Source organism: Chaetodon auriga, chromosome 10, assembly GCF_051107435.1.
Source record: "Chaetodon auriga isolate fChaAug3 chromosome 10, fChaAug3.hap1, whole genome shotgun sequence".
Classification (NCBI taxonomy): Eukaryota; Metazoa; Chordata; class Actinopteri; order Chaetodontiformes; family Chaetodontidae; genus Chaetodon; species Chaetodon auriga.
Genome location: NC_135083.1, coordinates 16262625 through 16278621, shown reverse-complemented (window position 1 = coordinate 16278621; position 15997 = coordinate 16262625). Strand labels below are relative to the sequence as shown.

At 42.3% G+C, this 15997-nt stretch overlaps 1 protein-coding gene across 7 annotated transcripts; it reads right to left on the bottom strand.

Moving 5' to 3' along the window:
• Positions 1 to 563: 563 nt before the first annotated feature.
• On the bottom strand, positions 564 to 15938 carry ccdc30 (coiled-coil domain containing 30). Of its 7 annotated transcripts, none has more exons than XM_076741844.1 (28): positions 15867 to 15938; positions 14846 to 15079; positions 13634 to 13816; positions 13404 to 13524; positions 12927 to 13105; positions 12592 to 12672; positions 12346 to 12423; positions 11699 to 11855; positions 11362 to 11433; positions 10867 to 10982; positions 10674 to 10780; positions 10379 to 10571; positions 10020 to 10118; positions 9520 to 9648; positions 9253 to 9390; positions 8642 to 8820; positions 8176 to 8443; positions 7787 to 7909; positions 6470 to 6640; positions 5996 to 6205; positions 4876 to 5036; positions 4549 to 4714; positions 4197 to 4318; positions 3866 to 4007; positions 3598 to 3734; positions 2310 to 2427; positions 1962 to 2026; positions 564 to 1883 (listed from the first exon to the last, which is right to left on the bottom strand). In XM_076741844.1, exons 2-28 carry the CDS (start codon positions 14858 to 14860, stop codon positions 1676 to 1678), a joined length of 3738 nt encoding a protein of 1245 aa, XP_076597959.1. In that variant the 5' UTR covers positions 14861 to 15079; positions 15867 to 15938; the 3' UTR covers positions 564 to 1675. The 7 variants fall into 7 exon arrangements, with proteins under 7 accessions (XP_076597959.1, XP_076597962.1, XP_076597961.1 ...); XM_076741847.1 differs by having other exon boundaries at positions 4876 to 5033; XM_076741846.1 differs by having other exon boundaries at positions 12346 to 12420.
• Positions 15939 to 15997: the final 59 nt, after the last annotated feature.

Genomic DNA, 15997 nt, shown 5'->3' with positions numbered 1-15997 from the left:
ATACAACAAATGTTTCTTGTCCATTAGATCTCAGTTTAAATGTCTGTCGCAAATAGGCTTTTGTTATTCGACATGTTCATGCAGCAGCGAGATAAAGTGAAGCACTTCTTCATTTCAGGCACATTGAAGACAAAGTAGACATCGTTTTCCACAGTGTACAACTCGATTATTGACACAAAATAATAACAGTGGTCTGAAATGGTTAATGTGAGTTTTACTCCCATGCCGCACACACATCTTTGTACAAGAATACGACTACTTTCTGATTGAGTGTCCCAGGGGGAAACCACTGAGGTTGACCGATGTAAAAAAAACAGCTCAGGATGCTTGAAATAGACAAAAAAAAAAGCTCCTGGAATTCTGTGGCTTTTCATTTTGGCTGTTTTTGAAACTACATGAAAAGCTGTACATTGTAAATACTGAAGTGGCTGAGAAGCAATACAAGTGACAGATCTCAGAAAGGACCCAGTATTTAGGCTCCGTTGGACAGGGGGTCCACAGGTCTATCAGTGTCATAGAAGAACCATTTTGTAAACTTGTAAAAATTCTGATGTGTTCCAACATTATTTTTTTTTATTTTTTTTGATGCAGTAAAACCATGAAGATACAACACCACAGGCGTTTTTTCATTGAAAACACTGGCAGGTTGAAGTTTAACTGGAGGAAAATACGTACCATCGATACACTGTTATTGTACCCACCGTTGAAGTCCACTGCTACGTCTTCCCAAAATGTAAACACACGTCAGACTTCTTATAAAGTGCTCAGTTTAAACTATTCTCATTCAAGTCTCCCTCATGAAACATCTTTTACCATTACTTTTAAAAAAATTAGATTTCAGTAACATTTATCAGGAACACATATTCACCATTAACTAGCTGCTTATTAGCATGCATATTGGTTCCTTATTAGTGATTATAAGCACTTACTTATGCTTAGTTGGCATAATCAGTTTCTACAAGTACTAGACTATTAGGTTTTCCCTCAGTACCCTCGTAATTACTGCTTATTCATAGTAAGGAAGGAAGGAAGGTGTATATGAACTACCTAACCCTTAATGACACTAACCCCCAGAATAAGGCATCAATAAGTGCTTTAATAATGAATAATAAAGACCCAATAAGCTACTAATATGCATGCTAATAAGTAAATAGTTAATGGTTAGAGTGCGTACCTAAATATCTTTCAAATAAGACAACGTGAGGCTTTCAAGCTTTCTGATTTGCTTTGGTGTGCTGATGCGAACAACTGACCAACTTCCCCGACATATGCACACATTTGTGCATACAAACAAGACTGTGCCACATGTTTAGCTTCCAAATCAAATCTCCTATTACACCCTGTTTCCTAAATCCGCCATAAAAAAATATTTGACACAGCCTTTTTCACAAATTCCCCAAATGTTCACCCTCAGTCTGAACCTGGATCAAAAACAAGCCGAACAAGAATCTGCTTTGAGATTTCACCCTGAGCAGAACCGCAGTGGAAGCTCTCTTTCAGTATTACGGTCTTTTAAAAAGGATTACTTGCATTCTACATATTTTTTGACTCCTTTATTCTGACTCTTTATTTTGTCTCCAGTGGAAGTGGGCGGATGCGGTAGTGCTACCCAGTACGCTGACACTCTCCTTTGCTGGCAGCTCGCTGTTGCAAACCCACAACAACCTCTGACCTCTCATACCTGGTCACTGCTATTAGAGCTCTCCTCTGTGCCTTTGGTGTCTAGAGGAGCCAATGGGGAGGTGAGATTCAGGTAGCCCTGCTCTGATGGTTGCTGTGCGGAGACAGACACTTGGGTGTTTTCCACCGCCACACGCTCGCCCACCTTCACACGGCAGATTGCGTCCAGGATGTCCAGTGGGTCACACGAACCTGACGTCAGACTGGTGACAAAGATGTGGTGAGAAATGGCAGAAAAGGCACGTAGAAGCAGACACGTGTGTGTATGTATGCCAACATACCTGAGAGCAGATGTATGCAGGATGCCATCACAGAGACTTTCAGAGGGAAGCACTTTCTTGGTATTCTGTTGATCATTTGAACCGTTTATGATCAAAACACATCAAAGTGTTTTTATTACGACAGAAGAAGGGACAAGTGGCCCATTTTACATCAGATCAAGAAGCTTCTCTTCACTTTAAAACATGCCTCAGCCAAGATAGAATCCACTATGCACCATTTTCAGCCAAACAGCAAACAATTAAATTAGGAGTTTTTCATCTCACATAAAGAATTAAAAGCAATAAAGAAAATCTTTGAATTTTGGTTGGAATGTCCCATTGAGGCAGAAAACATCTGTATGATGTTACCTCGAGGCTGTAGAACGACTGGACGTTCCTCAGGGCACGCTCTAAGGAGCTGACTTGCTTGGAGAGTTTCAGAGTTCGATCCTGAAGTTGTCTGTTTTCCAACGCTAAGACGTTGACTCTAGAACAGATTAATGGTCACACTCACTCACAAGAACAGTTTAGCCACTGTGTCATTTCAGCCCTCACTAACACGTGTAGATTAATGACAGTTTTGGCTAACAATGAAATGTCCACAAGGCATCCAAACAAACACTTTCAGAGACAAACTTATAAGCCCCATGAATCACTGGCCTTCAGTCTTTACAGTATCATTACATTGGGTAAAGAGACATACTACTTGTATATTATTTCAGCATGTCTCTTAAAAGACAGACATACCTAAATGTTACAACATGTCCTATAATGTGTTGTTGAATGATTCCCTTGTATCAGCTTGACCTACATTTGATTTTCAATCAATGTAAGTGACGTTGGGTGCAGAGTGTCCATCCACGTGTCCTGGAAGATTTTGATGTCCCGGACAAATGGGAGAAATGCCGATCAAATATTATCTGGTTATAGACCCTATTTTCAATGTTTTTGTCTCAAAGTGACTGATGGCGACAACAATTTTTGAAGGTTTTTCAGTATTGAATGAGAGAGCTGCAGTTGGCAGCTGCAAACGGACTGCAATGTAATCCCTCCAGCCGTTTACGCACCGTCAATGTACGTCCACAAACAGTGTTTGTTTTACCAGACTGTTATTCTGAGTGTCTGACACATTATGGAAATGATCCCAACAGAGATACATTTCTGTGAAAGAGAAAGATCTGTTTTGTTTAACCAGAAACAGCTGTTATATCGCTCTTGCCAAAGCCACCAGACCCCATTCACAAAAACAGCGACTTTATCATCGTAAAACCCACTTCATTCAAACACAGCAGAAACAAAACAAAACTCACAAAAACCTTCTCAGTTCATCTTTTCACTGTTCCAACAATCAACACCACCTTCAAATAAACTCTTAATTCACTGAATCATGAGAGGAGCGAGAGAGAGGGCAGTAACTATGCCAGACTTAAACAGACTTTCCCAGTAAAAAGAAAATTACTGGACAACAGGGAGTCCACATCAATCACTGATTTTCACTGTTGGATGACTGGATTTTTTTTTACAATTTAAGCTGACCTTTAGAAAGTTCATTGACAACCCTTATTACCACTTGGAAATAACTACTCAAACTGCCACTTCAAAAGCGGTTATGGATGAAAAAAGTAATTCATTAGTGTTATTCATTAAGGTTCAGTACCTGTGTTGGACAGTGGAGGCGGTCCTCATGCCTTTGCTACCCATCTCCTCTGCCTCGCTTATCTTCCGCAACAGCTCCCTCTTCTCCTCCAAAAGCTTCTCATTTTCCTCCGTCACTGTATTGATCCTCTCCTTCTCCTGAAACCCACCAGGAAGGAGGCAAGAGGAAGAAATATACAAAAACAGAAATCTTTTTCAGGTGCAAACACGTCTTGTGGGATATTTAGAAGTAAATGGACTCAGACTGCGTTCTGCATCACGTGTGTGACCTTGTGTGAGAGGCTGGAGGCCAGCAGCAGGTCATTCTCCAGTTTCTGGATGATGCGGTCCCTTTGTGTAGTCGCCTTTAGAAAGACCTGCTTGGCCTGACGCAGCTTGATCTTGTGCTGACTCTGCTTTTCGTTGTACTTCCTGGTTGGAGGAGCAAAGGAAATTAAACACAGGAAAAACAGCAACTTCTCATCTTAATTAAGGATTAAGGATAACAATTATGCTATAATCTTATTCAACTGATCAGAAAATACATGGTTATTGGTTTCTAATTTTATAATATAGTGTTCAATATAGATATTTATATTTGTGCATGTGTGTGTGTCTCACCTGACGTGTGTGTCTAGTTGGAGGAGAACTTGCTGCAGCTCCCCTTGCAGTCTCTCACCCTCCTGCTGACTGGCCACCAAGTCCTCTTGCAGTCGGTGGCTCGACTTCTGGCTGTCTCTCACCTGCAGGACACATGTAACAAACATTTCAATCCAAACTCACACTGGATTAAACACATTTTGAGGCATATAAATTATAAACATTAAATATGGCCAGCAGTTTAATGTGAAGACTGTGTACAATATCTTTGTAAAAATGCGAGTGTGAAAATGAGAGTTAAAGGTGCCTCAGGTGTCCAAAACCCTGCAGTATGAATGGCATCTGATGAACTGCTCTAGCTGCTGCTCCTTACCTCCTCTCTAGCCTTGCTAAGCTCAGCCTCCAGGACGGCCAGACGGGTGTCCAGCTGCTGGGCACGGTGGCTGAGCTCTGCATTTGTCCTGGTCATGGAGGCCTCTTTCAGCCTCAGGGAGCGCACCTGCTGCTGCAGCTCCTCCTCACGTTGCTCTAACAACTTCCTGAGATAGGAAATGGAAGAAAATCTGGATATAAGGTCGGTCAGCAAAAAGAGTGGCTCAGAACTGTGCCTTACAACGTGCCATGTTGCCTACGGCACTGTTGTTACTACGGTGACCGAGTCAAATTTGGGTAGCATCAGCAGCACCACAGTTTGTGTGACCTGGTGATGTGCTCCTCCTGCTGCTTGGCTCTCAGGGCTGACAAGGTGTCAGACAGATCCCTGCTGTCCCTCTCCAGGCGGCTGGTCTCGCTGGCCCGGGCCTCCTCCACACGCAGCTGGTGCTGGGCACTCTTTAGCTGCTGCTGCAGCTCCAACACCTGCTATCACAACACAGACAAACAGACAACATGAAGTTCCCGACCTCCTATTCATTTCCAGGATATGCCAGGATTTCCTCGTGAGCCCTCTGTTGAGGAGGGTGCCTTTATCACAAAGCCAGTTTAACTCAGTCTGCCTTTTTCTTTGACGTGCACTGGCTTGACTAAGCCTAAAACTGGCAACCAGGGATAACCAGTAATAAAGCTGGTTACCTAATAGACTGCAAAATACTGGGAAAAGTAGTTTCAGCACAGATTAATGCCTTTCTTAAAGAAAATGACATTTTGGAGGAATTTCACTCTTTAGAACAAACCATAGCACTGAAACTGCTCGGACTAAAATAATCAGCAACCTCAGACTAAATTCTGATGAAAATAAGGCCTCAGTTCTTGTCCTGTTAGATCAAAGTGCAGTATTTGATAGGATTGACCATGACATCTTAATCAATTGTCTTGAACAGTCGGTTGGTCTTTCTGATTGTGTGTTAAACTGGTTTAAAACAAACATCAAAGGGGAGAAAGTTTTTCATCAGTCTTGCAGATCATGTGCCTCGCGCTTGTGCACTGCTGCACTTGATTTTGCATTGCATTCCATGTAATCTATTTTTACTTATATTTTATCATTTCTTGCTTTCATTATGAAGTGAGTTTTATTCTTCATCTTATTTTACATTCATTTTTTATCTGTTTATGAACATTCTGTCTTTTTTGATGTAAAGCACTCCCTTGATGCACGTGACTTCTTTCTTGTAAAGCACTTTGAGCTGTAATTGCTGTATGAACGATGCTATACAAATAAAGTTTATTGCTATTATATATATATATATATATTTTAGATAGAATCAGACGAATTTGTAAGTACATACAAATAACATGCACCATCAACAAAACAAGAGCACCAGATTTAGCATCAGATTAAATGAAAGTGCTTATCCCCGTGGATAAATTGCACCAGCACTGACCTTCTTGTCAGCAGCAATGAGTCGTGCCCTTTCGGCCTGCAGATCCTCCTGCAGACTGGTGGTGGCGCTGCGGTTTGTGGAGTTACGTGCCAGTTCCAACTCAAGTTCCCTGATTTTCTGTTGCTGACGTTCACACTCAGCCACCTGAGTGTGGACGCTCTGTTCCACCTGGACCAGCTTGGTTTGGACCTGCTTCAGCTCTGCACAGACCTGAAGGAAGCGCATGAGATAAGAGCGTATGAATATAGAAAGAGATATCATCAGTGTAACACCTATTCTGACACTTACAGCTTTTTGAATAGTACCTCTCTTCCCTGTTGAGGTTTAGGTTACAGTTTCATATCTGTTCATATCTGTTGCATTCAGAGTGAGGTGACAGGATGACTAAGAGAGTGATTAGGATGATGACTAAGTGTTGAATGTCAGAGGTATTCAGGAAAATCCAAATGTGCACTTGTGTAGTTAGATATTGACCTTGAGTTTCTCCTGGTCCAGCAAGGCGTTGTGTCTCTTCAGGTCCATGCTCTTCTCCTTCTCGTAGCGCAGCTCTCTTTCAGCAGAGGTGAACAGGCTCTGGGTCCTCTGCAGGTCCTGCTTCATCTGTTTTGCCTCCTCCGCCTTCTGGGTCAGCACTAAGTCCTGGGACTGAAGAGGGCAACACAGTTTGGATGGGTTTATGCTCAGAGAGAGGCCAGATAAATACAGGCAGCCAAGTGTCCCCAGCTCAGACTTTTTTTTTTTGTCGTCTGTGATGAATCATCAAGCCAATCCCACATGCTGAGTTTTTCGTTAGTCATCGGTACTTACTATGAATACAAAAGAGGGGACAATTACCAGAAACTAGAGGTCAACCTATATGGGTTTTTCACTGGCTGCTGCCAACATTTAGAGGGCGGGGCGGCCAATATATGATGCCAATATCATGTTAATATCGGAGTGCAACAAAACACTAAACATAAATGACGTTTTAGTGCACTTAACAGTCCAGTGTGTAGGATTTAGTGCCATCTAGTGGTGAGATAGATTGCAACTTACTGAATAATCCTTGTTTCACGCTCCCCTACAGTGGGTGTGAGAAATGCAGAAGATGTCCTCTAGAGCTAGTGTGTCTGTTCAGGGTTAGTGTGAGCTCTCTCTGTAGATATAACAAGCTAATTTTAAGGCAACGAAAACTCAACTATTCTTATTTTCAGGTGATTATATGCTAATGAAAACAAAACTGTTAATATTATATTACATTTCTGCCAATAGATCCCCCTCATTCCTCCACACTGGACCTTTAACAACAGCATCCCTTTGTTTTTGGTCCCAACGAACATTTATTTGACACTAACGTGTTATTCACTTGAACACAGACAATATTGGAAAATAAAAAAGTGCATTGTCTATGACATGTCTACAGGCAATTTTTTTAATTCATAGGCCTTGTTAGCGCAGGCATTGGCTGATGCTAATTGTCTCAACATGTCAGATATTGATCTGCTTAATTGGTCCACAACTAGCAGAAACAGCACAGTCTAAGCTGTAGAAATGTTTCAAAATGTGCTTTTGTATTACTGTCAATTCATTCAGATCTGTGGTTTTACTGAATAAAATAATATATCAAGTTGTCTATTGCCTGAAGTATGAAAGCATAATGCAGCTGCTGTGATATGAAAAGCAAAGCAATAAAAGGACAACTATGTAGTAAAGTGAAACTCTGTAACACTGAATACAAAGGAGACAGTGATTATTGGAGATTGTAAATTAAACTGCAGAAGCAGCAACAGGTTGTGTTATAATCATACGTACCTTGATGCGTGCCTGGGCTTCATTGGCCTGAGCCTGTAGGGCCAATTGGTGCTGAGAGGCCAGCTGCCGCTCCTCCCCCAGTTTGGTCTGCAGATGCTTTAGCTCCTGCTTCAGACATGAAAGCTACGAACACAACACACACACACACACACACACACACACACACACAAATCATAAGTGATTCTTACAAGGGAAATTCCCTTTGTGTTCGCCTCCTCCTACGAGCAGGTCAAAGGTTGGCATCAGCTTCAGTCTGTGAGCTGGTGGGGATGCAGCCTTGTTTGAGGACACCAGGACTGTAATGTTGAAGGGCATTCTAATAATGATTTCACATGAGACCCTTTTCACAAATCAAAATAACCCTATCAGTGAACATGTAATCCAGTTACCTGATGTGAGCACTCCTCTGTGCTCCTCTCCACTGGACTAAGCCTAGATTCTACATGAGCTGTGTGCAGTTCAGGCGTCTGGCTGCTAACAAGTGCTTCCTTTGTAGATGAGAGCTGCTCTTGATGCCACTTGAGCTGCTCTTTGAGGCGCTGTATCTCAAGCTCCAGTCTCTCTCTTTCCCCCTCAGCTGTCAGCTTCTCCTGGATACTGGAGCTCAGCTTTGCCCGGAGCTCAGCCGTCTGCAGCCGCTCAGAAACCATCTCAGATCTGTAAAACATGCAAAAAAAAAAATGCAAAACACAGCAAGCTCCAGTGTTCTAGTCCTATCTTGTTGCTGGCCATGATACAACATAGAAGTACCAGTTAAGTGCTATCACTAATCTCCCAACACTGATCTACTTAGACCCATGTCTCAAAAATACTACTGTGTGAGCCGATGCATTTCGCATCAGGGCTGATAACAACCTCAAGGCGTTGTGTGTTGCCTGGAGGCTGCTGAGTTCTGCAGTTAGCCCGTCGGCCTGCTCTTGAAGCTGGTCGACCTGAAGCCTGTTTTCCCTGAAGTCCTCCTGGGTCCGATAACTGTCCTTGTAGCGTTCCAGCTCACTCTGGAGTCGGCTGTGGGTGCGCTCCATCTGGGCCACCTGTGAGGCAGAGATTCACGGATAAAAACATGAAAAATAACTGTAGTGGTGTAAATGACCAAAGTGAGACATGCATGCAGATTTGTTGATGCTCAATATACGCTATTTTCATATCACATTCATCTGTTCTAATACTCCTTTTTTGTTGCATTCTTTATGTAAACACAAATTCTTGGTCAACTATTAAAATGTAAATATGTTTAACAAGCTTAACATTCTGCACCATTTTGCACACCATGCAATCACCGTGTGTTCATTTCTTTGTATATTCTTATTTAATTTTCATTTCTACTAAAATATTTCCGGTATTTAATAAATGTTTATCCCTGTAGCAAGATTGCTTTCCACAGTTTCATCATGTTTAAAAGGACTGACCTATGCATGGAGTCAGCAGTGACAAGCAGACTTCAAAAAAAGATAAAATGAACAAACCTTTTCCTCCAGAACTGCCTTTTCCCCCTTGACTTGAGTGAGGCTCTTGATAAAGGTTTTCCCCTGTTGGCATTCTGTCTGAAGTCTGTTGACCTCAAGTCTCAGCTTCTTCAGCTCTCGCTCACCTATCTGCAAAGCCTTTGATGTAGACAATAAGGGAATTACAGACAGTTTCTGGGTAACCTGTAAGCGAACTTCCTAAATATTGTGCTTCACGACTAAATCTCCTTTCTGTCAGACAGAGCATTGGATATATGTGTTTTTTACCTCCTTGTCTTTTTTGAGGGCGGCCTGGGCAGCACTGAGGTCTACCTCCAGCTGTTTCCTCCAGTCCTTCTCCTCGGTCAGACGAGCCTCTAGCAGGGCCAACCTCTCGTGGCTGCTGTCCCTTAGATGCTTCATACATGGTGAGAGGGGAACACAAAGCATTACTAGGCTGACATGACATTTGAAGTATGTCACCTCTTTTGATGTAACGTCATTTAATCTCTGCAGACTGATGGCCAAGATGTAAGTTTATTCCTCTTTTTCACATTTAAGTTTCTATTTATGGCAAGTTGAGAGGACAGAATAGTAAGAATTTACTGAACACTAAAACTTTTCTATTTTACTCTATTTCTGTACAAATCTGAGTCCAAATGATATTTTTGGTCAAACTTGTGACGCTGCAACCGCTTCCTCTAATTTCATGCAGCACATGTGGATGACCATCCTGCTCTCTCTTTCTTGTCTCATTGCTGCTTATCATACAAAGAGTTCTTTCTTACCAGCTGTAAGTAGGACTCAGTGGGTTTGAGCTCTTCTCCATTCTTCAACATTTTGTCTTGGGCGTCCTGCTTCTTAAGCTCTGCCTCCAGGCCTTTGATCTGCATTGACCAGTTAAAATTATTACTCAGCCATCAGAGAGCTACAACTATTCTTAAAACCAGTCCTAGACTACATTATAGTGCCTGAGTTCTTCTAGACAAGGATTGACTTTAATGAACATCTGCAAAACTCCGTCTCTCTCTCCGAACTTCTCAGGTGAAATGTAACACAGAAATGATCAGTAAATAATGCACCATTTCTTTCTGCAGTTGAGATAATGAAAACAAATTTTGAGCAAGAATTTAGTGCTGCTCATTACCCTCCTTTGGAGTCCCTCAAGTTCTCCTTCGTGGCGATGCCTCTCCTCCTTGCTGGTGTTCTGAGCCTCCCCCAGCAGTGCCTCCAGCTCCTCGTTCCTCTCCTCCAGCTCTTCCTGGTCCTTGCGTAGTCTCTGGAGCTGCCGTTGCAGCTCCCTCACCTGCACAAGCCCGTCTTCCATCGCCTCACGGCATCTGACAGAGAATGATGATAATTAAAGTCAGAGAGAGCAGGTGGGAACCTTAATGATCACATTATTAACCAGGATGCAGTTGTTGAAAAATTTGTGAATTTACCGTTTGTGAATGTAATCCTTTTCGTGGCCACACAGATTGGTTTGTGGTTCACTCTTGTCCATTCCATCTTCTTTGGCTACATCTCGGTCAACACCATTTATTGCCAACTGGACAAACACATGACCAACAATGCCAAGCTGCTTTGACAACATTTGGCTTCTATTTTAACAAAGAAATTCAGTAAAATATCAACCTGGTCCAGGAGATTTTTCTTCTCAGACTCTAAAGTGTGGACTCTCTCTCTCAGAGCTCTGTTCTCAGCATCTTGTCTGTCATTTTGCTCTTTGGCTCGCTGCAGCTTCATCATATCTGTGAAGAGACGAAACCATGACCATGAATGACTAAAATAAATGCACATGTATATACAGTATGTATAAATATACATATACACACACACATATATAGATACATAGATAGATATGTGGATACAATATACAAGAAAGTTTACTTTTGTTTGTCTTGTTGTGCCTTTTTAAACCTTACTATCATACAGTATTTTACACATGGTAATAATTATAGTGCATCATGGCAATTGAAGGAAGGTGGTCAATTTGTCCAGAAAGGTGGTTTTCTTAAGAAATATGAAAAAGGACTCTCAAGCCAACCAGTATTTTAGAACAGTAAACTAAAATCTGTTACACCACACACTGAATGGCAGTGTTTAGGTTCAAAACCAAGTCTTTCTCACCACAGTGTTTCAGTTGGTCCACTTCCTTCCTCAGGTTCTCTACTTCTTGGACTGTTCCCTGAAGCTCAGATCCTGAGATTATAGGCATATTTTTAATTGTATGAAGCTGGATATAAGATTTCTGCTCTTTGGTGCCGTTTTAAATTTTTTTTTTCATATGCTGTATTCATAAGACAATTCCGTTGTTATATAAACCAAATCTGTAACCTGACAACCACTTAATTCAAAAAACAACATAGAAAATATAAGCATATATAATCTTTAGAAATGCACATCAAAGTCTTATATAGACTCAAAGTCCTTTGAGGGACACATACAGTGAGTTGTTGCAACATACCACTTGGGTCTAGGTTGTTGTTTTTGGCGGCATCCAGCTCATTGGTGAGTCTGCGGATATCCTGATGAGCCATTGCGAGCCTCCTAGACGCTTCTTCCAGGTCCCGCTCCAGTCGCTGGCGCTCATTTCTCTCCCTGGCAATCTCTTCACTGTGAGCCTGATGTAAAAGAATGAAGTGTGGATGGTCAGAGCGGGACGAGTGCAACAGGAAGGAACACTGGTAGTCAAGACTGGAGATGCAAGTGGCCCAACATGCTGTTGTAAGAGACATGCATTCTGAAGGTGAGATTCATCATGACTTCAGGCCTTGAAAGGAGGGCAGTGAGTGATAATCTTATACTGTATGTCAGCATTCACCTTCATAGAGTAACCAGTGGGACAGAAAGTACACATGCTGTTACCTGTGACATGCCATTACTGTTCCACCCATTTCAAGCACTCATCTGTTGTTAGAAAATGACATTCACAGATGTGTTACTGAGACGAGCAATGTTGGCAGCATCATTGCAGTGATGTTGATATCAAGACACATCGTCGGTGTGGAGCGTGTTTCAAAAAAGTAGTGCCACTCTGAACCAAGCCAGCAATGCCCTTTCTCACAACATCAGTGTTAGTTACTTAGTATAAGCTGTGAGGTGGAAACCTACAGGGGTAATATTGTGTTTGCTCTGACCAGACCTGCGCAGCCCAAACAGCTTCTTCAGCGGACTCTGGGATGAACACTGCTGAGAGGAAATACCCAAATGTGTAGAATCACAACAGACACTATATAACCATCACGTCACATCCCTGTACTTTGGAAAAATTAGGTTGTTCATCTCTCCACAAACTGAATTCAACCTGACGTTATGAAGACCTGTAACTCAGCCAAGCCATAAACACGGTTGTCTCACCTTCGTCACGTTATCTATGGTCTTCTGCATATCCTCCCTCTGCTGCCTAAACTCCTCCCCCATCGTGTGGCAAATATGCTCCTGTGTCACAGAGAACCAGCAACTCAATTGACCACATTTATATGGTGCCCGTATTTGCCTTGCATAGTTAAACATTGGTTTAGGACAGGTTGATTTGAAAATTCAATACGACTGAAGACTGTACATTCACTGTTCAAAATTGTAGAGGCTGTGCACTTTCACTACCAGTCTTACATTTACAGTTCAAGCAGCGACAATGAACAACACCACAGCAACACCACAAAACTACTGATAATGACAGGTCATTCCTTTACCTGGTGCTGGACTTCAGTGAGGCTCTGACTTTCCAGTCTCCTCTCAGCGGCCTCCAGCCTTTCCAGTAGTGTGGCCCTCTCCACCAGCAAGTATGCCACCTGCTCACTGGGGCTGCTCAAGCCCATTTCCCCAAGGTCCTCCTGAGCCAACATCTCTGCCAGCTCCTTGGTCTGACCCTCTGGAAGAAAGGGGAGTTTTCACTAGTCAGTAGTTTGTCCAGCAGGACTATGAAATAATATTTAACACAGAATAGTGTATTGCTGTATGGCAGCAGATTTCAGATAAACACAAATACTTGGCTTAGGGGAAGTATGCTTTGTTATATTATCAGACTAATTTTGCAACATTCATGGCAAATGAAAATTGTAAGATAACATGCATTTGAAATATTCTGTTCAGGAGCTCTGGTAAGCAAGGCTAGACTACAACCCAAAGGAAATAATGCCAACATTGCACTGAATTTACACTGAATTCACCTTGTTGTTGTCTGATGTGGTGAAGCTCTTGTCGCAAGTGTTCATTGTCTCTTTCATATTCTGCAGTCAGACACTCACGCTCCTCCAGCAGCCCTCGAATATGTGCAACGTAGCTCTCCACCTGACAGACAATAAGCAATGCATCATTTGCAATGCCGAGGGCTCAAGGGCTCTATGGTGCTGGTGCAACAGTTCGTGAACTAAAACTCTAAAGAATCCAAAGTGTTCACCTCCGTCATCTCATTGGCCTGCTGGGTACGCAAGGTCTGCAACTCCTGGGCGGCCGACCGAAGCTTTGTCTCACTGCTGAGCAGCTGCTGCCACAGGTGGCGCTGCCGCTCCTCAACACTGGCTCCTGGAGGCAAGCCATCCTCCTGAAGCCGCACGGAAATCTGGTCCAGCACTGTCCGCACCTGAGAACCCAGAGAAGGAGCTGAATATTATATGACTAGATAACATATTCATCAGTCAAGTGTTGAACTGTTAAGTGGCAGCTTGTAAAATAACAAAGTGAAATATCTCTCAGAACATCCACAAATTAAGCTTGTCTACCAATGAGTAGCCTTGGCTAACTGCCTGTCATTCTAAGGTTTTTTGTTTGTTTGTTTGTTTTGTTATAGCATATAGTATATTCAACTCAAGAGTCACTTAGTTAAAGCTGAAACAATTCCAAAGCAGCATATGCTCAAATTCCCTGGACTAATAAAGGAATATTGAATTGAATTGAATTGAATATTCTTCTGAATATTTTTTTTGAATATGTGACACACTACAAAACGATATAAGCAAATTGTTTTCACTTGTGAATTACTTACCTTTGCCAAACAATGATGCAGCAAACTATCATGTAAACTGCAGCATTAACAACAGCATTCAACGTCAAGGTTGTCAGTCTCGCTGAAAACTGATCCATTTGCGTGACACACAAGATCAGGCTGGCATGCCAGCACTAAACACCTGTTGCTGAATTCAATACTGTACACTGTAGTGGCTGTAACCTGAGCAGCTCTGCCACACAGCATTTAAACTACTCCAAGAGTGGTCACTGCTCCAACAACATGCACCATATTGTCACAAGCTGGGTATCAGGTGTCATGTGCCTGTTGCACCTAAACATCACAGCAACTGGCCTTTGCTCTTGCTGTTGTGGAACAAATGGTTCAAAAAATCAGACATTAACTATAATCATCATCCTAATACTGGTGAATGTTAATACTCCAGCAGTCGCTCTCTCAAGTAAATCATTGATTTTACAATAACTTATACATGATAAGATGATAACAAAGTAAAAATTGCCAGCAAACAGTAAGCAGCAAAACAAAGTCAAAGTCTGTGTCGTCTGAAATAGTTCACACAAGTTTAATCAAATATTTCTGGTGTTGAACAACAGCAGCATATCAACAGTGATTGGCATGGTGTTATCTGTGAGCAATGAATGTTACCTCTTCATGATCCATGGTCAATTATTAAGTTTGATGAAGCTGCATCTGTGGATGATGAACTTTTTCTTCAATGTTGCAAGTACTGATGCCAAACGACAATTTAGCCTACATGGTATCCCGTATGGTACAACTCAATTTGCAAGGATGTGGAAAAGATCAGCAGGTCCTCATAATAGATCACTCCCATTGCTGCCGCAATTCATCCATAGAAACGTCTCTTGTCCTTAAGTTCCCCTGTGAAAGATGAGATACTTTAGAACAGTACTGTCAAGCCGTGTTAGGACCTGCAGTCACAAGGTTAGCTTAGACAGGCGCAGGCACACTACAGCTGAATTACGTTGCATCACCTGAGGCTATGCAAAGCTTCACGCTGATTAGCTGTGTTTGATCCCCTATGTTATCGTGAAGAATTTATCATGGACAGCAATAAGTAGAACATCTCTATCATCGAAGCAGACTTTTTCCTGTCCTGCATTTGGGAGTATTGCATTGAGCAACACAATTTACGCACATTTACTGCCATGTGGGCAATCCCGGTGGTGTTATTTACAATTGGTAACGACTTTGAGGGCAAAAATCTGTTTTCCAGCTAACGTTAACTATTCTTTTCAAAATGTCTGACGAGGAGGAGCAAAATGAGGGTTTTTGTAGGACAACAGCTGCTTGCATTCCATTTGACTACGCAAGCTCACTAGTCAAAAATATGTGGCTAGCTCATAATTTCAGATTTGCTGGCCGCGCTGTGTTATATTAAGCTAGTAAATAACCAACAAGGACAACTGTGGCTGCCTGCAGCGCTAGCTAGTTAGCAAAGTTAGTTCCGAAGTTAGCGTAGTATACTTCACCCCCAGCTAACGCTAGCGCGCTAACGTTAGCCATAGCTTTCTCCGGTGGCCGCTTGGCAGCAACTGGTGAACGCTTTGCATGGTTTTCGTTGTTATGGCTGAAGACCCCTGTTGATTGTCAACGTTTTTGCAGTGGTGAAGCTGACTATGCAGTGCGCGGTAGAAGTTTTACTCACCTTTCAAAGGGGTAACGGCGACAGGAAAGCTAAGTGCTGAGGACAGGCGTGGCGGAGTGAATTGGCTTCTATTAGCACCTAGGCAACGGACCGTACCATTCAAACGATGTAGGGAACAGCCGTTCAGAGAG